The sequence below is a fragment of the Stegostoma tigrinum genome, chromosome 28 (assembly GCF_030684315.1).
Source record: "Stegostoma tigrinum isolate sSteTig4 chromosome 28, sSteTig4.hap1, whole genome shotgun sequence".
Taxonomy (NCBI): domain Eukaryota; kingdom Metazoa; phylum Chordata; class Chondrichthyes; order Orectolobiformes; family Stegostomatidae; genus Stegostoma; species Stegostoma tigrinum.
Window position 1 is genome coordinate 33,296,971 of NC_081381.1, and position 18,851 is coordinate 33,315,821.

Genomic DNA, 18,851 nt, shown 5'->3' on the forward strand with positions numbered 1-18,851 from the left:
TCATTTTTAAGTTCTCCACTGTCCTCCTGACAGTGTGAAATGCACTCAGTCTTGGTGATCAGGCCCTGCTGACCTCGCAGTATTATTGCTCAATTGGTTTGCATCAATCCTCCAATTATATTTGAAAACCAGACGGTACGTCACACTTCCCCTCCCCCACCCTGATCCCAGAGATTCTGTATCATTCCCTCTCTGCATCCTTCACAATGGATTGTGTGCCCCTCTCCTGAAGCTGACTTCCCAACCGGGATAAAAATAATCTTATGCATATTTCTTTGCCTAACTGAGCAAATGCTGATGGATTGCTGCTGAACCAAACATATTCACCCATCAGATGAAACAGAATACTGAGCAATGGCTCCTGCTCATGTTATCCCCAGTGTTCCCAGTGTAAGAGGTGCTGATTTAGCCTGTGATACTGTTCTAATGGGCATTCAGGTGTTCTGATCCCTTGGCCTGGATGGGATTGGGATATAATGAGTGGGACACACCAGCGTCCAGAAAGGTCTCCACTGGAGGAGGATGCTTTGATCACTCAAATATCAGGATGCAGTTGAAGAAATGTAGGCATGTTCTCTAGCCAATGAGGACATCCTTGCATTGGAGCAACGACCTGGTAATAACTCTGGCATTGGGTGTCTTATGGCAGAATTACTGAGGCCCCTGGCAAGGGGGCACCACAAAAGTGTCACAACAACACAATGCTAAACGTGCACCCCTTCAGGCACCACCCCACAAAGAATAACAACAATGTGCATTGCAAAAGCATTCTTAACACTGTACAATATCCTAAGATGCTTCAAGCAGTGTTATCAGATCAAACTTGACACTGGGCCATGTATGAGGGACCAAAAGCTTGGTCAAAGAGGAAGTTTTTGAGCAGCATTATAAGGAGGAAGAGGGAAGTAGACAGGCAGAACCTAAGGCCCAAGGCAGCTAAAGGCATGGCTTGTGATGGTTGGCTGATGGAAGCAGGGGATGGGCAAGAGGCCAGGGTTGAATGTGCAGGGTTTAGAACTTTATTGGAGTGAGTGAAGGAGTGGTATTCTTTATTGGGCATGATGCCAGCCTTAACTGGCAGAATTGCACTCTGCACAAATTTGAAGCTTTGTCCTTGTGACCCTGGTAATTAAATTCCCTGGTACAGTTGTTGGTTTCGACTCACAAATGAAGAATGGCCACTTTGGTGAGGAACTAGAAGGTGTTCTGACACCACTGGAACTTCATGCCAGTGTGAATCAGTGCCTTCAGGAAAATAGGTGACATAAAATTAATGTGTCATTAAATTCAATGACAACCCTTTTGTTACATCACTCAGACTTCCTTTGTTTACATCCATGAGTAAATAAATTGCACCGTAATCACCGAAGCTGTGAAATTCTGTCATGTATTTGGCGATTTTCAGCTTTAGTTTGAAGAAGGCTTCTGGGAGCTCTAGCCTCTCTGTACTCACCCTTTCTGTTTTGTATTGTCTGCTGGTCTCATCCTCTGTGTATTCTAGAACATGATCCCCAGTGTGATTATGTCCCATGAGTGAGCCCTGCTGTACATAACATAGCTGCCCCAATCTCTCACTTTCCTGTATCAATCCATGCCTGCAAATGAGAAACAGGTCATTTTAATGGAGGTCATACCATAACTGAATGATTTAGTCAACGTGTTGGCCTCGTGCCAAAAGGCCCCATGGAGCACAGCACAGCTGCAACACCAGTACAGGCCTTATACCACAGAACACGCCCATCACCAACACTAGGGCTCCTATTATGTCTCTCAGATACGCCTTCAAATGCATCTCCTCAAGCCACGATCTCTGTCACTTGGATAATCGCCACCTGCCAATGCTATTGTTTTCAAGTTCACTTAAGTTACAGATGTGCTGATTTGGAAACTTGTTTGTGGGTCCAAATCCTACAACATCTTACATAACAAAGCCCTGCACACGTGGATTGTAGCATTTCAAGGCCAACTTGTACTTTGTCAACTTTTAGTAATTGGGCATGAGCATGAATGCTGACCTTGTTAGTGCTGCTCATGTCCCATGGATTTTAAACATTCTCTTAAGTGGTTCCCATAATATGAAGTATTTTGTTATGATTACTGTTCAAGAGGCTAACTTAGCAGCTCTTTTGCACTCATTCAACCAGGAAGTGAGATGAATGGCCAGTTAATTTTTGTCTTGCTGATATTAAAAGAGACGAACTGAAATGCTTTAGAATCTTCCCTGGATATTTGCAGATATCCCTTGGCACTGCTGATTGCCTTTGATAAGGACAGGACACAGGAACATTATACTGTCTATTGAATCGCTTATTCAACCAAGTGTGTGCTGCCTCATGAAGGCAAATCTTGTATTTTGATGCTTCACCCTGAGCTCCTTCCTTGTTTGTTTCCATCTGCCACTACCTGTCAGTCTTGGGGTAGGTCCAGGAGGTAGGTCCCAAAGCTACTTCAGCCAAAATGAGAATCGAACCAATATTGACATTATTGTGTACCACATGCTAGCCATCTGACCGATTGAGCCTATGTTGTGTGCTCAGCGAGGGCAGTTGGTTATTTCAATCTGTTAGATGGCTCATGTGTGAATCGGATTAATGCCAACAGTGTAGGGTTTGATCTTTGTTCAGACGGAGGTAGATTCAGGGCCTGACTCACTGTCCCACTTGTAATAAAGTCATGGCACTCTACTGTGGTTGTGTGCAAAATTTCAAAGGATCTTCCTTCAGACGAAGAACTCAAGAGGGATCAGGTTGTACCTGGTGCACAAAGAATTATGCTGCAGTTTAGTGATGGTATGTGAAATACACTCTTCACCGAACCAAAGGAAAAGTGCTTTTGGGTGTATTCTGTTGGAAGAGATCATTTTTTGTTATTGGGATGTTTCTCTGAAAGCGGCAGGAAATGATGAATTTTCTTTTTTGCTATGTTTGTGTTATGCTCTTGGGGTGCGGAAGACTGACACATGTCTGATTACAGATGCCCACCATCATTACACACATTCCAAGGCTAGGTACATCTCGCCTAAATGACCCTTTTGATACACCCCTTCGTTTTCCTAAAAGCATGATTTAGCCCCAGCTAAATTCTTTGGAGAATTTTGTATTGTCAACCTAAGGAATTGGATAGACACTGCCCAACTCCGATCAGAAAGGCCTCTAACAACAGCTTAGATTTAGATACCTACGTTTTACCATAACAAAATATCCCAAGGTGTGGCGCAGCTCTGACCCATTCCCTGAACCTGTGCCATTGCAGTCACCCGAACCGTCCATCATGTCATTTGGAGGTCCAGGAAGGACTGTGTCCGCAAGGATACCATGCAGAGAATTCTGGATAATGTAGGAGGAAGAATGTACCTAACGCTGCCCTCATCCTGACGGCCACCTTTGTGTGCGACTGCATCAAGTTGCACATAGAACTTAAACACTAAGTGACACTGCGTACTGAGGTTCTACCTGTCCCCGGTATTGTGAAGGAACTGGCCTTATTGCCCTAGAAAGCTCCAACTAGTCAGACCGTTCCATATCGCCTGTTCTTCACGGGGAAATCTGCAAATAAAAGCAGAGTTGACAACCAGTCCATCAGGAAGTGTCAGCACGTAGCGTTCTCAAGACCCTGTAGGAAAAGGTGAGGGTGGATCCTGTCAGGTTGTTCCTGGAGCAGACTGTCAAAGTCATTTGGCAGAATGTCTCATCGTCAGAACTTTCCAACAAGCACCAAGTCATCGCTTGGCTGGTGGTGAGAAGGGCTCTAACTGTGAGTTCTTTCATGTATGTCCAGTCTGTCTGTGCCACAGCACACTGCCCTCAAAGTGGCTGAGGGGGAGGCGGATGGGAGGGTAGAGACTGTCACTCATCTCCTTCTGGAATGTGGCTTTTTCTGAAGGAAGATGCAATAGTTTTTGTCATGGTTCATCCTGAGCTCTGTGACAAGGCACTCTTGTGCTCTGTGGTCTGTTCCTCAGAACGCACACTGGGACAAACATTGATTGCACCTGGAGGACCATCAACTCTGTGAAAGATGCTCTTTGGTCTGCCTGAAGCTTACTGGTTTCCAAAGCAAGGAGTTGACCCTGACTGATTGTTGCAGATTGGCACATTCCAAGGTCCAGGACTATGGTGCTGAGGGACGCACTATTGCTTGGGCAGCTGCTGCCAAGTCTAAGGTCTTTCTGCTGAAGTTAAAGGGGGGTCTGTTCAGTAATTGGACCCTCACGACGCCTCAAATACATATAAATATAGTGATAGTAGGAACTACCGATTCTGGAGTCCGAGATAACACAGTGTGGGGCTGGAGGAACACAGCAGGCCAGGCAGCATCAGAGGAGCAGGAAAGCTGACATTTCGGGTCGGGACCCTTCTTCAGAAATGGGGGAGGGGAACGGGGCTCCCAAGACTGACCATCCCTCTCATTCCCACCTCCTGGGCTTGTCCGTCTTCTTTCCCACCTATCCGCTCCTCTTACTTCACTGACCAATCCCCACCACCGCCTACCTGCTATCACCATCCCACCTACCTTTCCTAGCCCAACCCCTCCTTCTCTCTATTTATTTCAGAGTGCCCTTCCCCTTCCCCATTTCAGAAGAAGGGTCCCGACTCGAAAGGTCAGCTTTTCTGCTCCTCTGATGCTGCCTGGCCTGCTGTGTTCTTCCAGCTCCACACTGTGTTGTATAAACATAGTCTTGTATAAGTAATAAATGCCTTGGATTTGTTTGTTCTCCATAAGAAACGACTTTGCAGATCCAAACTACTCTAGCAATTATGTATGTATATATAATTTTTTTTAAGTTGAAAAAGGTATATTTTTGAAATAAATAAAACTATGCCAAGGCATTTTACCAGAGTGAAATCAGACAAATAAATTAACCCCAAGCCAAAGATGAAGACAATGAGCTTGGTCAAGGAGGTCAGCTTTAAGAAACATCAGAAAGGAAGAGAAAGTGGTAGGTAGGAGAGGTTCCAGGAAAGAATTCGCGAGCTGATGCCAAGGGCACCCTCACATGGACCTAAACAAGAGCTCAGTTGGAGGAGTGCAGAAGGTTATGGGGCTGGAGCAGGTTGCAGAGATATGGTTGGGGCAATGATGGATGGATTTATAGAAGAATGACAATGATAAAGATGAGGTGTTACAGGTTGGAATTGAAGATAAGTCAGTTCCTGTGTTTGCGAATGGAACATTTATTACACCAAAGGCACCAGGTGGAGTTGCAGTTTCCTTTGCATGGACGTGTATGCCTCCAGCAACACTCACAAAGCTTAATGCTCAGTGTGGCATTTTTGAAGATGCAGTAACTCAACAAGGCTCCATTGGCAGCACCTTCCAAACTGATGGCCTCTGCCAATTGGAAGGACAAGGGCAAGAGATACATATAAACACCATCACCTGCATATTCAGCTCCAAACCACACACCATCTTGACATAGAGTCATTGAGTAAAACAGCATGGAAACAGGTCCTTTGGCACAAACTGGTCCATGCTGACTACAGTGCTCACTCACCAGGTTCCAATTACCGACATTTGGTCCATATCCCTCTAAACCCTTCCTATCCATGTACCTATCCAAACGTTTTTCTAAATGTTACTATTGCACCTGCGTCAGCCATTTTCTCTGGCAGCCCATTTACACATACACACCACTCTCTGTGTGAAGAAGTTGCCCCTCTCACCTTAACCCTATGCCTCTAGTTTTTAATTCCCCATCCCTGGGAAAAAGACTGCGTGCATTCATCCTATCTATGCCCCTCATGATGTTACACACCTCAGTAAAGTCACCCCTCATTCTCCTATGTTCCAAAGAATAAAGTCCTATCCTGGCCAACCTCTCCCCATAACTCAGATCTACTAGTCCTGGCAACATCCTCGTAAATCTATTTTGCACACTTGCCAGTTTAACTATGTCTTTTCTATAACACGGTGACCAAAAATGTACACAATACTCCAAATCTGGCCTCACCAATGATTTGTACAACTGTAACATAACATCCTAACTCCTATGCTCAATGCCTCGACCAGTGAAGGCCAGCTTGCTAAATGCCTTCTTCACCACCCTGTCTACCTGTGACGCTGCTTTCAGTGAACTATATGCGCGTACTCCTAGGTCCCTGAGGCCCACAACACTCCGGTGGACCTTACTGTTTACTATATAAGCCCTACCTTGGTTTGACTTTCCAAAGTGCAACACCTCACACTTATCTGTATTGAATTGCATTTGCCTGTCCTCAGCCCACTTCCCCCTCTGATCAAGATCCCTCTGTAATTTTTGATAACCTTGCTCACTATCAATGATGCCTCCTAATTGTGTATCATCTGCAAACTTACTAATCATGTCTTGTACATTCTCATCCAGGTCATTTATGTCAATAACAAAGGTCCCAGCACCGACCCCTGTAGCATATCACTAGTCACAGGCCTCCAGTCTGAGAAACAACCTTTGACCATCACCCTCTGCTTCCTACCATCGAGCCAATTTTGAATCCAATTAGGAAGCTCTCCTTGGATCCCAAGCAACCTAACCTTCATGACTAGCCTGCTGTGTGGAACTTTGACATGGAATTATATTACCATTTCTTCACTGTCACTGGGTCGAAATGCTGGAGCTCCCTCCCTAATTGAACTGCCGGAGTACTTCCACCTCATAGACAGGATGGGGTTTCTTTGGAGATGCAGTGGCATTGCGGTAATGTCACTGCGTCGGTAATCCTGATGGCCCCAGACCAATGTTGTGGGGGATAGGGATTTGAATTCCACCATGGCAGATGGTGAAATTTGAATTCACTAAATATGTGGAATTTAAAAGCTGACCTGAGAGTGACCAGGTAACTACTGCTGATTTTAGTTGACAAAATCTGGTTCACTAATGTTCTTTAGAGTGACAAGGCATATCCTTACCTGGTCTGGCCCACATGTGACTCCAGACCCACAACAATGTGGTTGATTCTTATAGGGATGGACAATAAATGCCAGACTAACCAGTGAAGTCACCATCTCATGAATGTATTAAACTGTTGAAGAGGGCAACTAGGGATGGACAATAAATGCTGGTATAGCCAGAGATGCCCAAATCCATGAATGAATAAAAAACAATGCAAACCAGGTCCTAAAGCTGATTGAATAGTATCTTTGTGATTATAGCAAATATTATCTTGGGTTTTTAAACATTCTTTTAGTGTGACACAACCTGAATTTACATAGAACCGAAATTTCCACCAGAAATTGTGGAAGATTATCAGATTAAACCAAACAAGCAGATTTTAGGGCAGGTGACAAAGAGCTTGGCTAAAGAGGCAGAAACGGCTTACAGAAGGACACGGAGATAGAGAGATGAGAAGGTTCATGTGGGACCTAAGGAATCTCGGGGAACTAAGTGATAACTCTGTCAACATTGGAGTGGCTCAGTGATTAGCACTCCTGCTTCACAGTGCCAGGGACCCGGGCCTGATTCCACCCGTGGGCAGCTGTCTATGTGGAGTTTGCACATTCTCCCTGTGTCTGTGCGGGCTTCCTCCGGGTTCTCCGGTTTCCCCCCACAGTCTAAAGATGTGCAGGTTAGGGTGGATTGGCTATGCTAAATTGCCCGTAGTATTTAGGGTTGTAGAGATGAGGTGGGTTAGCCAATGGGAAATGCAGGGATAGGGCAGGATCCTATTCAGAGGGGCAGTGTGGGCTCAAATGGCCTGCTTCCACACTGTGGTGATTCTATGGGGGAGGAGCTTATGGATATAGGAAGGGGGTGAAGCAACAGTAGATCGACTAACTCTAAAATGAGAGTGTTTGGGGCAAGTGTGTCAGGGTGACAGAGGCTGTGTGGGGGTGCAGTGTGTCAGGGTGACAGAGGCTGTGTGGGGGTGCAGTGTGTCAGGGTGATGGAGGGTGAGTGGGGGTGTAGTGTGTCAGGGTGACAGAGGGTGTGTGGGGGTGTAGTGTGTCAGGGTGACGGAGGATATGTGGGGTGCAATGTGTCAGGGTGATGGAGGGTGAGTGGGGGTGTAGTGTGTCAGGGTGACGGAGGGTGTGTGGGGGTGTAGTTATTTATGGTGACGGAGGGTGTGTGGGGGTGTAGTTATTTATGGTGACGGAGGGTGAGTGGGGGTGTAGTTATTTATGGTGACGGAGGGTGAGTGGGGGTGTAGTTATTTATGGTGACGGAGGGTGTGTGGGGGTGTAGTTATTTATGGTGACGGAGGGTGTGTGGGGGTGTAGTTATTTATGGTGACGGAGGGTGTGTGGGGGTGTAGTTATTTATGGTGACGGAGGGTGTGTGGGGGTGTAGTTATTTATGGTGACGGAGGGTGTGTGGGGGTGTAGTTATTTATGGTGACGGAGGGTGTGTGGGGGTGTAGTTATTTATGGTGACGGAGGGTGTGTGGGGGTGTAGTTATTTATGGTGACGGAGGGTGTGTGGGGGTGTAGTTATTGTGGTGACGGAGGGTGAGTGGGGGTGTAGTTATTTATGGTGACGGAGGGTGTGTGGGGGTGTAGTTATTTATGGTGACGGAGGGTGTGTGGGGGTGTAGTTATTTATGGTGACGGAGGGTGTGTGGGGGTGTAGTTATTTATGGTGACGGAGGGTGTGTGGGGGTGTAGTTATTTATGGTGACGGAGGGTGTGTGGGGGTGTAGTTATTTATGGTGACGGAGGGTGTGTGGGGGTGTAGTTATTTATGGTGACGGAGGGTGTGTGGGGGTGTAGTTATTTATGGTGACGGAGGGTGAGTGGGGGTGTAGTTATTTATGGTGACGGAGGGTGTGTGGGGGTGTAGTTATTTATGGTGACGGAGGGTGTGTGGGGGTGTAGTTATTTATGGTGACGGAGGGTGTGTGGGGGTGTAGTTATTTATGGTGACGGAGGGTGTGTGGGGGTGTAGTTATTTATGGTGACGGAGGGTGAGTGGGGGTGTAGTTATTTATGGTGACGGAGGGTGTGTGGGGGTGTAGTTATTTATGGTGACGGAGGGTGTGTGGGGGTGTAGTTATTTATGGTGACGGAGGGTGTGTGGGGGTGTAGTTATTTATGGTGACGGAGGGTGTGTGGGGGTGTAGTTATTTATGGTGACGGAGGGTGTGTGGGGGTGTAGTTATTTATGGTGACGGAGGGTGAGTGGGGGTGTAGTTATTTATGGTGACGGAGGGTGTGTGGGGGTGTAGATATTTATGGTGACGGAGGGTGTGTGGGGGTGTAGTTATTGTGCTGACGGAGGGTGTGTGGGGGTGTAGTTATTTATGGTGACGGAGGGTGTGTGGGGGTGTAGTTATTTATGGTGACGGAGGGTGTGTGGGGGTGTAGTTATTTATAGTGACGGAGGGTGTGTGGGGGTGTAGTTATTTATGGTGACGGAGGGTGTGTGGGGGTGTAGTTATTTATGGTGACGGAGGGTGTGTGGGGGTGTAGTTATTTATAGTGACGGAGGGTGTGTGGGGGTGTAGTTATTTATGGTGACGGAGGGTGTGTGGGGGTGTAGTTATTTATGGTGACGGAGGGTGTGTGGGGGTGTAGTTATTTATGGTGACGGAGGGTGTGTGGGGGTGTAGTTATTTATGGTGACGGAGGGTGTGTGGGGGTGTAGTTATTTATGGTGACGGAGGGTGTGTGGGGGTGTAGTTATTTGTGGTGACGGAGGGTGTGTGGGGGTGTAGTTATTTGTGGTGACGGAGGGTGTGTCGGGGTGTAGTTATTTATGGTGACGGAGGGTGTGTGGGGGTGTAGTTATTTATGGTGACGGAGGGTGTGTGGGGGTGTAGTTATTTATGGTGACGGAGGGTGTGTGGGGGTGTAGTTATTTATGGTGACGGAGGGTGTGTGGGGGTGTAGTTATTTATGCTGACGGAGGGTGTGTGGGGGTGTAGTTATTTATGGTGACGGAGGGTGTGTGGGGGTGTAGTTATTTATGGTGACGGAGGGTGTGTGGGGGTGTAGTTATTTATGGTGACGGAGGGTGAGTGGGTGTGTAGTTATTTATGGTGACGGAGGGTGTGTGGGGGTGTAGTTATTTATGGTGACGGAGGGTGTGTGGGGGTGTAGTTATTGTGGTGACGGAGGGTGTGTGGGGGTGTAGTTATTTATGGTGACGGAGGGTGTGTGGGGGTGTAGTTATTTATGGTGACGGAGGGTGTGTGGGGGTGTAGTTATTTATGGTGACGGAGGGTGTGAGGGGGTGTAGTTATTGTGGTGACGGAGGGTGTGTGGGGGTGTAGTTATTTATGGTGACGGAGGGTGTGTGGGGGTGTAGTTATTTATGGTGACGGAGGGTGTGTGGGGGTGTAGTTATTTGTGGTGACGGAGGGTGTGTGGGGGTGTAGTTATTTGTGGTGACGGAGGGTGTGTGGGGGTGTAGTTATTTATGGTGACGGAGGGTGTGTGGGGGTGTAGTTATTTATGGTGACGGAGGGTGTGTGGGGGTGTAGTTATTTATGGTGACGGAGGGTGTGTGGGGGTGTAGTTATTTATGGTGACGGAGGGTGTGTGGGGGTGTAGTTATTTATGGTGACGGAGGGTGTGTGGGGGTGTAGTTATTTATGGTGACGGAGGGTGAGTGGGGGTGTAGTTATTTATGGTGACGGAGGGTGTGTGGGGGTGTAGTTATTTATGGTGACGGAGGGTGTGTGGGGGTGTAGTTATTTATGGTGACGGAGGGTGTGTGGGGGTGTAGTTATTTATGGTGACGGAGGGTGTGTGGGGGTGTAGTTATTTATGGTGACGGAGGGTGTGTGGGGGTGTAGTTATTTATGGTGACGGAGGGTGTGTGGGGGTGTAGTTATTGTGGTGACGGAGGGTGTGTGGGGGTGTAGTTATTTATGGTGACGGAGGGTGAGTGGGGGTGTAGTTATTTATGGTGACGGAGGGTGTGTGGGGGTGTAGTTATTTATGGTGACGGAGGGTGAGTGGGGGTGTAGTTATTTATGGTGACGGAGGGTGTGTGGGGGTGTAGTTATTTATGGTGACGGAGGGTGAGTGGGGGTGTAGTTATTTATGGTGACGGAGGGTGTGTGGGGGTGTAGTTATTTATGGTGACGGAGGGTGTGTGGGGGTGTAGTTATTTATGGTGACGGAGGGTGTGTGGGGGTGTAGTTATTTATGGTGACGGAGGGTGTGTGGGGGTGTAGTTATTGTGGTGACGGAGGGTGTGTGGGGGTGTAGTTATTTATGGTGACGGAGGGTGTGTGGGGGTGTAGTTATTTATGGTGACGGAGGGTGTGTGGGGGTGTAGTTATTTATGGTGACGGAGGGTGTGTGGGGGTGTAGTTATTTATGGTGACGGAGGGTGTGTGGGGGTGTAGTTATTTATGGTGACGGAGGGTGTGTGGGGGTGTAGTTATTTATGGTGACGGAGGGTGAGTGGGGGTGTAGTTATTTATGGTGACGGAGGGTGTGTGGGGGTGTAGTTATTTATGGTGACGGAGGGTGTGTGGGGGTGTAGTTATTTATGGTGACGGAGGGTGTGTGGGGGTGTAGTTATTTATGGTGACGGAGGGTGAGTGGGGGTGTAGTTATTTATGGTGACGGAGGGTGTGTGGGGGTGTAGTTATTGTGGTGACGGAGGGTGTGAGGGGGTGTAGTTATTTATGGTGACGGAGGGTGTGTGGGGGTGTAGATATTTATGGTGACGGAGGGTGAGTGGGGGTGTAGTTATTTATGGTGACGGAGGGTGTGTGGGGGTGTAGTTATTTATGGTGACGGAGGGTGTGTGGGGGTGTAGTTATTTATGGTGACGGAGGGTGAGTGGGGGTGTAGTTATTTATGGTGACGGAGGGTGTGTGGGGGTGTAGTTATTTATGGTGACGGAGGGTGAGTGGGGGTGTAGTTATTTATGGTGACGGAGGGTGTGTGGGGGTGTAGTTATTTATGGTGACGGAGGGTGTGTGGGGGTGTAGTTATTGTGCTGACGGAGGGTGTGTGGGGGTGTAGTTATTTATGGTGACGGAGGGTGTGTGGGGGTGTAGTTATTTATGGTGACGGAGGGTGTGTGGGGGTGTAGTTATTTATGGTGACGGAGGGTGAGTGGGGGTGTAGTTATTTATGGTGACGGAGGGTGTGTGGGGGTGTAGTTATTTATGGTGACGGAGGGTGTGTGGGGGTGTAGTTATTTATGGTGACGGAGGGTGTGTGGGGGTGTAGTTATTTATGGTGACGGAGGGTGAGTGGGGGTGTAGTTATTTATGGTGACGGAGGGTGTGTGGGGGTGTAGTTATTTATGGTGACGGAGGGTGTGTGGGGGTGTAGTTATTTATGGTGACGGAGGGTGTGTGGGGGTGTAGTTATTTATGGTGACGGAGGGTGTGTGGGGGTGTAGTTATTTATGGTGACGGAGGGTGTGTGGGGGTGTAGTTATTTATGGTGACGGAGGGTGTGTGGGGGTGTAGTTATTTATGGTGACGGAGGGTGTGTGGGGGTGTAGATATTGTGGTGACGGAGGGTGTGTGGGGGTGTAGTTATTTATGGTGACGGAGGGTGTGTGGGGGTGTAGTTATTTATGGTGACGGAGGGTGTGTGGGGGTGTAGTTATTTATGGTGACGGAGGGTGTGTGGGGGTGTAGTTATTTATGGTGACGGAGGGTGTGTGGGGGTGTAGTTATTTATGGTGACGGAGGGTGTGTGGGGGTGTAGTTATTTATGGTGACGGAGGGTGTGTGGGGGTGTAGTTATTTATGGTGACGGAGGGTGGGTGGGGGTGTAGTTATTTACGGTGACGGAGGGTGAGTGGGGGTGTAGTTATTTACGGTGACGGAGGGTGTGTGGGGGTGTAGTTATTTACGGTGACGGAGGGTGTGTGGGGGTGTAGTTATTTATGGTGACGGAGGGTGTGTGGGGGTGTAGTTATTTATGGTGACGGAGGGTGTGTGGGGGTGTAGTTATTTATGGTGACGGAGGGTGTGTGGGGGTGTAGTTATTTATGGTGACGGAGGGTGAGTGGGGGTGTAGTTATTTATGGTGACGGAGGGTGTGTGGGGGTGTAGTTATTGTGGTGACGGAGGGTGTGTGGGGGTGTAGTTATTTATGGTGACGGAGGGTGTGTGGGGGTGTAGTTATTTATGGTGACGGAGGGTGTGTGGGGGTGTAGTTATTTATGGTGACGGAGGGTGTGTGGGGGTGTAGTTATTTATGGTGACGGAGGGTGTGTGGGGGTGTAGTTATTGTGGTGACGGAGGGTGTGTGGGGGTGTAGTTATTTATGGTGACGGAGGGTGTGTGGGGGTGTAGTTATTTATGGTGACGGAGGGTGTGTGGGGGTGTAGTTATTTATGGTGACGGAGGGTGTGTGGGGGTGTAGTTATTTATGGTGACGGAGGGTGTGTGGGGGTGTAGTTATTTATGGTGACGGAGGGTGTGTGGGGGTGTAGTTATTTATGGTGACGGAGGGTGGGTGGGGGTGTAGTTATTTATGGTGACGGAGGGTGAGTGGGGGTGTAGTTATTTATGGTGACGGAGGGTGTGTGGGGGTGTAGTTATTTATGGTGACGGAGGGTGTGTGGGGGTGTAGTTATTTATGGTGACGGAGGGTGTGTGGGGGTGTAGTTATTTATGGTGATGGAGGGTGTGTGGGGGTGTAGTTATTTATGGTGACGGAGGGTGTGTGGGGGTGTAGTTATTTATGGTGACGGAGGGTGTGTGGGGGTGTAGTTATTGTGGTGACGGAGGGTGTGTGGGGGTGTAGTTATTGTGGTGACGGAGGGTGTGTGGGGGTGTAGTTATTTATGGTGACGGAGGGTGTGTGGGGGTGTAGTTATTTACGGTGACGGAGGGTGAGTGGGGGTGTAGTTATTTACGGTGACGGAGGGTGTGTGGGGGTGTAGTTATTTACGGTGACGGAGGGTGTGTGGGGGTGTAGTTATTTACGGTGACGGAGGGTGTGTGGGGGTGTAGTTATTTATGGTGACGGAGGGTGTGTGGGGGTGTAGTTATTTATGGTGACGGAGGGTGTGTGGGGGTGTAGTTATTTATGGTGACGGAGGGTGTGTGGGGGTGTAGTTATTTATGGTGACGGAGGGTGTGTGGGGGTGTAGTTATTTATGGTGACGGAGGGTGTGTGGGGGTGTAGTTATTTATGGTGACGGAGGGTGTGTGGGGGTGTAGTTATTTATGGTGACGGAGGGTGTGTGGGGGTGTAGTTATTTATGGTGACGGAGGGTGAGTGGGGGTGTAGTTATTTATGGTGACGGAGGGTGTGTGGGGGTGTAGTTATTTATGGTGACGGAGGGTGTGTGGGGGTGTAGTTATTTATGGTGACGGAGGGTGAGTGGGGGTGTAGTTATTTATGGTGACGGAGGGTGTGTGGGGGTGTAGTTATTTATGGTGACGGAGGGTGAGTGGGGGTGTAGTTATTTATGGTGACGGAGGGTGTGTGGGGGTGTAGTTATTTATGGTGACGGAGGGTGTGTGGGGGTGTAGTTATTGTGGTGACGGAGGGTGAGTGGGGGTGTAGTTATTTATGGTGACGGAGGGTGTGTGGGGGTGTAGTTATTTATGGTGACGGAGGGTGTGTGGGGGTGTAGTTATTTATGGTGACGGAGGGTGTGTGGGGGTGTAGTTATTTATGGTGACGGAGGGTGTGTGGGGGTGTAGTTATTTATGGTGACGGAGGGTGTGTGGGGGTGTAGTTATTTATGGTGACGGAGGGTGAGTGGGGGTGTAGTTATTTATGGTGACGGAGGGTGTGTGGGGGTGTAGTTATTTATGGTGACGGAGGGTGTGTGGGGGTGTAGTTATTTATGGTGACGGAGGGTGAGTGGGGGTGTAGTTATTTATGGTGACGGAGGGTGTGTGGGGGTGTAGTTATTTATGGTGACGGAGGGTGAGTGGGGGTGTAGTTATTTATGGTGACGGAGGGTGTGTGGGGGTGTAGTTATTTATGGTGACGGAGGGTGTGTGGGGGTGTAGTTATTTATGGTGACGGAGGGTGTGTGGGGGTGTAGTTATTTATGGTGACGGAGGGTGTGTGGGGGTGTAGTTATTTATGGTGACGGAGGGTGTGTGGGGGTGTAGTTATTGTGGTGACGGAGGGTGTGTGGGGGTGTAGTTATTTATGGTGACGGAGGGTGTGTGGGGGTGTAGTTATTTATGGTGACGGAGGGTGTGTGGGGGTGTAGTTATTGTGGTGACGGAGGGTGTGTGGGGGTGTAGTTATTTATGGTGACGGAGGGTGTGTGGGGGTGTAGTTATTTATGGTGACGGAGGGTGTGTGGGGGTGTAGTTATTTATGGTGACGGAGGGTGTGTGGGGGTGTAGTTATTTATGGTGACGGAGGGTGTGTGGGGGTGTAGTTATTTATGGTGACGGAGGGTGTGTGGGGGTGTAGTTATTTATGGTGACGGAGGGTGTGTGGGGGTGTAGTTATTGTGGTGACGGAGGGTGTGTGGGGGTGTAGTTATTTATGGTGACGGAGGGTGAGTGGGGGTGTAGTTATTTATGGTGACGGAGGGTGAGTGGGGGTGTAGTTATTTATGGTGACGGAGGGTGTGTGGGGGTGTAGTTATTTATGGTGACGGAGGGTGTGTGGGGGTGTAGTTATTTATGGTGACGGAGGGTGAGTGGGGGTGTAGTTATTTATGGTGACGGAGGGTGTGTGGGGGTGTAGTTATTTATGGTGACGGAGGGTGAGTGGGGGTGTAGTTATTTATGGTGACGGAGGGTGTGTGGGGGTGTAGTTATTTATGGTGACGGAGGGTGTGTGGGGGTGTAGTTATTTATGGTGACGGAGGGTGAGTGGGGGTGTAGTTATTTATGGTGACGGAGGGTGAGTGGGGGTGTAGTTATTTATGGTGACGGAGGGTGTGTGGGGGTGTAGTTATTTATGGTGACGGAGGGTGTGTGGGGGTGTAGTTATTTATGGTGACGGAGGGTGTGTGGGGGTGTAGTTATTGTGCTGACGGAGGGTGTGTGGGGGTGTAGTTATTTATGGTGACGGAGGGTGTGTGGGGGTGTAGTTATTTATGGTGACGGAGGGTGTGTGGGGGTGTAGTTATTTATGGTGACGGAGGGTGAGTGGGGGTGTAGTTATTTATGGTGACGGAGGGTGTGTGGGGGTGTAGTTATTTATGGTGACGGAGGGTGTGTGGGGGTGTAGTTATTTATGGTGACGGAGGGTGTGTGGGGGTGTAGTTATTTATGGTGACGGAGGGTGAGTGGGGGTGTAGTTATTTATGGTGACGGAGGGTGTGTGGGGGTGTAGTTATTGTGGTGACGGAGGGTGTGTGGGGGTGTAGTTATTTATGGTGACGGAGGGTGTGTGGGGGTGTAGTTATTTATGGTGACGGAGGGTGTGTGGGGGTGTAGTTATTTATGGTGACGGAGGGTGTGTGGGGGTGTAGTTATTTATGGTGACGGAGGGTGGGTGGGGGTGTAGTTATTTACGGTGACGGAGGGTGAGTGGGGGTGTAGTTATTTACGGTGACGGAGGGTGTGTGGGGGTGTAGTTATTTACGGTGACGGAGGGTGTGTGGGGGTGTAGTTATTTATGGTGACGGAGGGTGTGTGGGGGTGTAGTTATTTATGGTGACGGAGGGTGTGTGGGGGTGTAGTTATTGTGGTGACGGAGGGTGTGTGGGGGTGTAGTTATTTATGGTGACGGAGGGTGTGTGGGGGTGTAGTTATTTATGGTGACGGAGGGTGTGTGGGGGTGTAGTTATTTATGGTGACGGAGGGTGTGTGGGGGTGTAGTTATTTATGGTGACGGAGGGTGTGTGGGGGTGTAGTTATTTATGGTGACGGAGGGTGTGTGGGGGTGTAGTTATTTATGGTGACGGAGGGTGGGTGGGGGTGTAGTTATTTATGGTGACGGAGGGTGAGTGGGGGTGTAGTTATTTATGGTGACGGAGGGTGTGTGGGGGTGTAGTTATTTATGGTGACGGAGGGTGTGTGGGGGTGTAGTTATTGTGGTGACGGAGGGTGTGTGGGGGTGTAGTTATTCATGGTGACGGAGGGTGTGTGGGGGTGTAGTTATTTATGGTGATGGAGGGTGTGTGGGGGTGTAGTTATTTATGGTGACGGAGGGTGTGTGGGGGTGTAGTTATTTATGGTGACGGAGGGTGTGTGGGGGTGTAGTTATTGTGGTGACGGAGGGTGTGTGGGGGTGTAGTTATTTATGGTGACGGAGGGTGTGTGGGGGTGTAGTTATTTATGGTGACGGAGGGTGAGTGGGGGTGTAGTTATTTACGGTGACGGAGGGTGTGTGGGGGTGTAGTTATTTACGGTGACGGAGGGTGTGTGGGGGTGTAGTTATTTACGGTGACGGAGGGTGTGTGGGGGTGTAGTTATTTATGGTGACGGAGGGTGTGTGGGGGTGTAGTTATTTATGGTGACGGAGGGTGTGTGGGGGTGTAGTTATTTATGGTGACGGAGGGTGTGTGGGGGTGTAGTTATTTATGGTGACGGAGGGTGTGTGGGGGTGTAGTTATTTATGGTGACGGAGGGTGTGTGGGGGTGTAGTTATTTATGGTGACGGAGGGTGTGTGGGGGTGTAGTTATTTATGGTGACGGAGGGTGAGTGGGGGTGTAGTTATTTATGGTGACGGAGGGTGTGTGGGGGTGTAGTTATTTATGGTGACGGAGGGTGTGTGGGGGTGTAGTTATTTATGGTGACGGAGGGTGAGTGGGGGTGTAGTTATTTATGGTGACGGAGGGTGTGTGGGGGTGTAGTTATTTATGGTGACGGAGGGTGAGTGGGGGTGTAGTTATTTATGGTGACGGAGGGTGTGTGGGGGTGTAGTTATTTATGGTGACGGAGGGTGTGTGGGGGTGTAGTTATTGTGGTGACGGAGGGTGAGTGGGGGTGTAGTTATTTATGGTGACGGAGGGTGTGTGGGGGTGTAGTTATTTATGGTGACGGAGGGTGTGTGGGGGTGTAGTTATTTATGGTGACGGAGGGTGTGTGGGGGTGTAGTTATTTATGGTGACGGAGGGTGTGTGGGGGTGTAGTTATTTATGGTGACGGAGGGTGTGTGGGGGTGTAGTTATTTATGGTGACGGAGGGTGAGTGGGGGTGTAGTTATTTATGGTGACGGAGGGTGTGTGGGGGTGTAGTTATTTATGGTGACGGAGGGTGTGTGGGGGTGTAGTTATTTATGGTGACGGAGGGTGAGTGGGGGTGTAGTTATTTATGGTGACGGAGGGTGTGTGGGGGTGTAGTTATTTATGGTGACGGAGGGTGTGTGGGGGTGTAGTTATTTATGGTGACGGAGGGTGTGTGGGGGTGTAGTTATTTATGGTGACGGAGGGTGTGTGGGGGTGTAGTTATTGTGGTGACGGAGGGTGTGTGGGGGTGTAGTTATTTATGGTGACGGAGGGTGTGTGGGGGTGTAGTTATTTATGGTGACGGAGGGTGTGTGGGGGTGTAGTTATTCTGGTGACGGAGGGTGTGTGGGGGTGTAGTTATTTATGGTGACGGAGGGTGTGTGGGGGTGTAGTTATTTATGGTGACGGAGGGTGTGTGGGGGTGTAGTTATTTATGGTGACGGAGGGTGTGTGGGGGTGTAGTTATTTATGGTGACGGAGGGTGTGTGGGGGTGTAGTTATTTATGGTGACGGAGGGTGTGTGGGGGTGTAGTTATTTATGGTGACGGAGGGTGTGTGGGGGTGTAGTTATTGTGGTGACGGAGGGTGTGTGGGGGTGTAGTTATTTATGGTGACGGAGGGTGAGTGGGGGTGTAGTTATTTATGGTGACGGAGGGTGAGTGGGGGTGTAGTTATTTATGGTGACGGAGGGTGTGTGGGGGTGTAGTTATTTATGGTGACGGAGGGTGTGTGGGGGTGTAGTTATTTATGGTGACGGAGGGTGAGTGGGGGTGTAGTTATTTATGGTGACGGAGGGTGTGTGGGGGTGTAGTTATTTATGGTGACGGAGGGTGTGTGGGGGTGTAGTTATTT

At 49.3% G+C, this 18,851-nt stretch overlaps 1 protein-coding gene across 6 annotated transcripts in view; it reads right to left on the reverse strand.

Moving 5' to 3' along the window:
- Window positions 1–18,851, reverse strand: part of LOC125466570 (kazrin-like) — a 607,575-nt gene that overhangs the window by 7,248 nt on the left and 581,476 nt on the right. For 5 of the 6 annotated variants that reach the window (XM_048561207.2, XM_048561206.2, XM_048561210.2 and 2 more), the window contains one exon: window positions 1,454–1,595. The exons of the other annotated variant lie outside the window; for it this stretch is intronic. In XM_048561207.2, coding sequence (XP_048417164.1) covers window positions 1,454–1,595 — 142 coding nt within the window. The remainder of the gene's footprint in view (window positions 1–1,453; window positions 1,596–18,851) is intronic. 6 annotated transcript variants of the gene reach the window in all.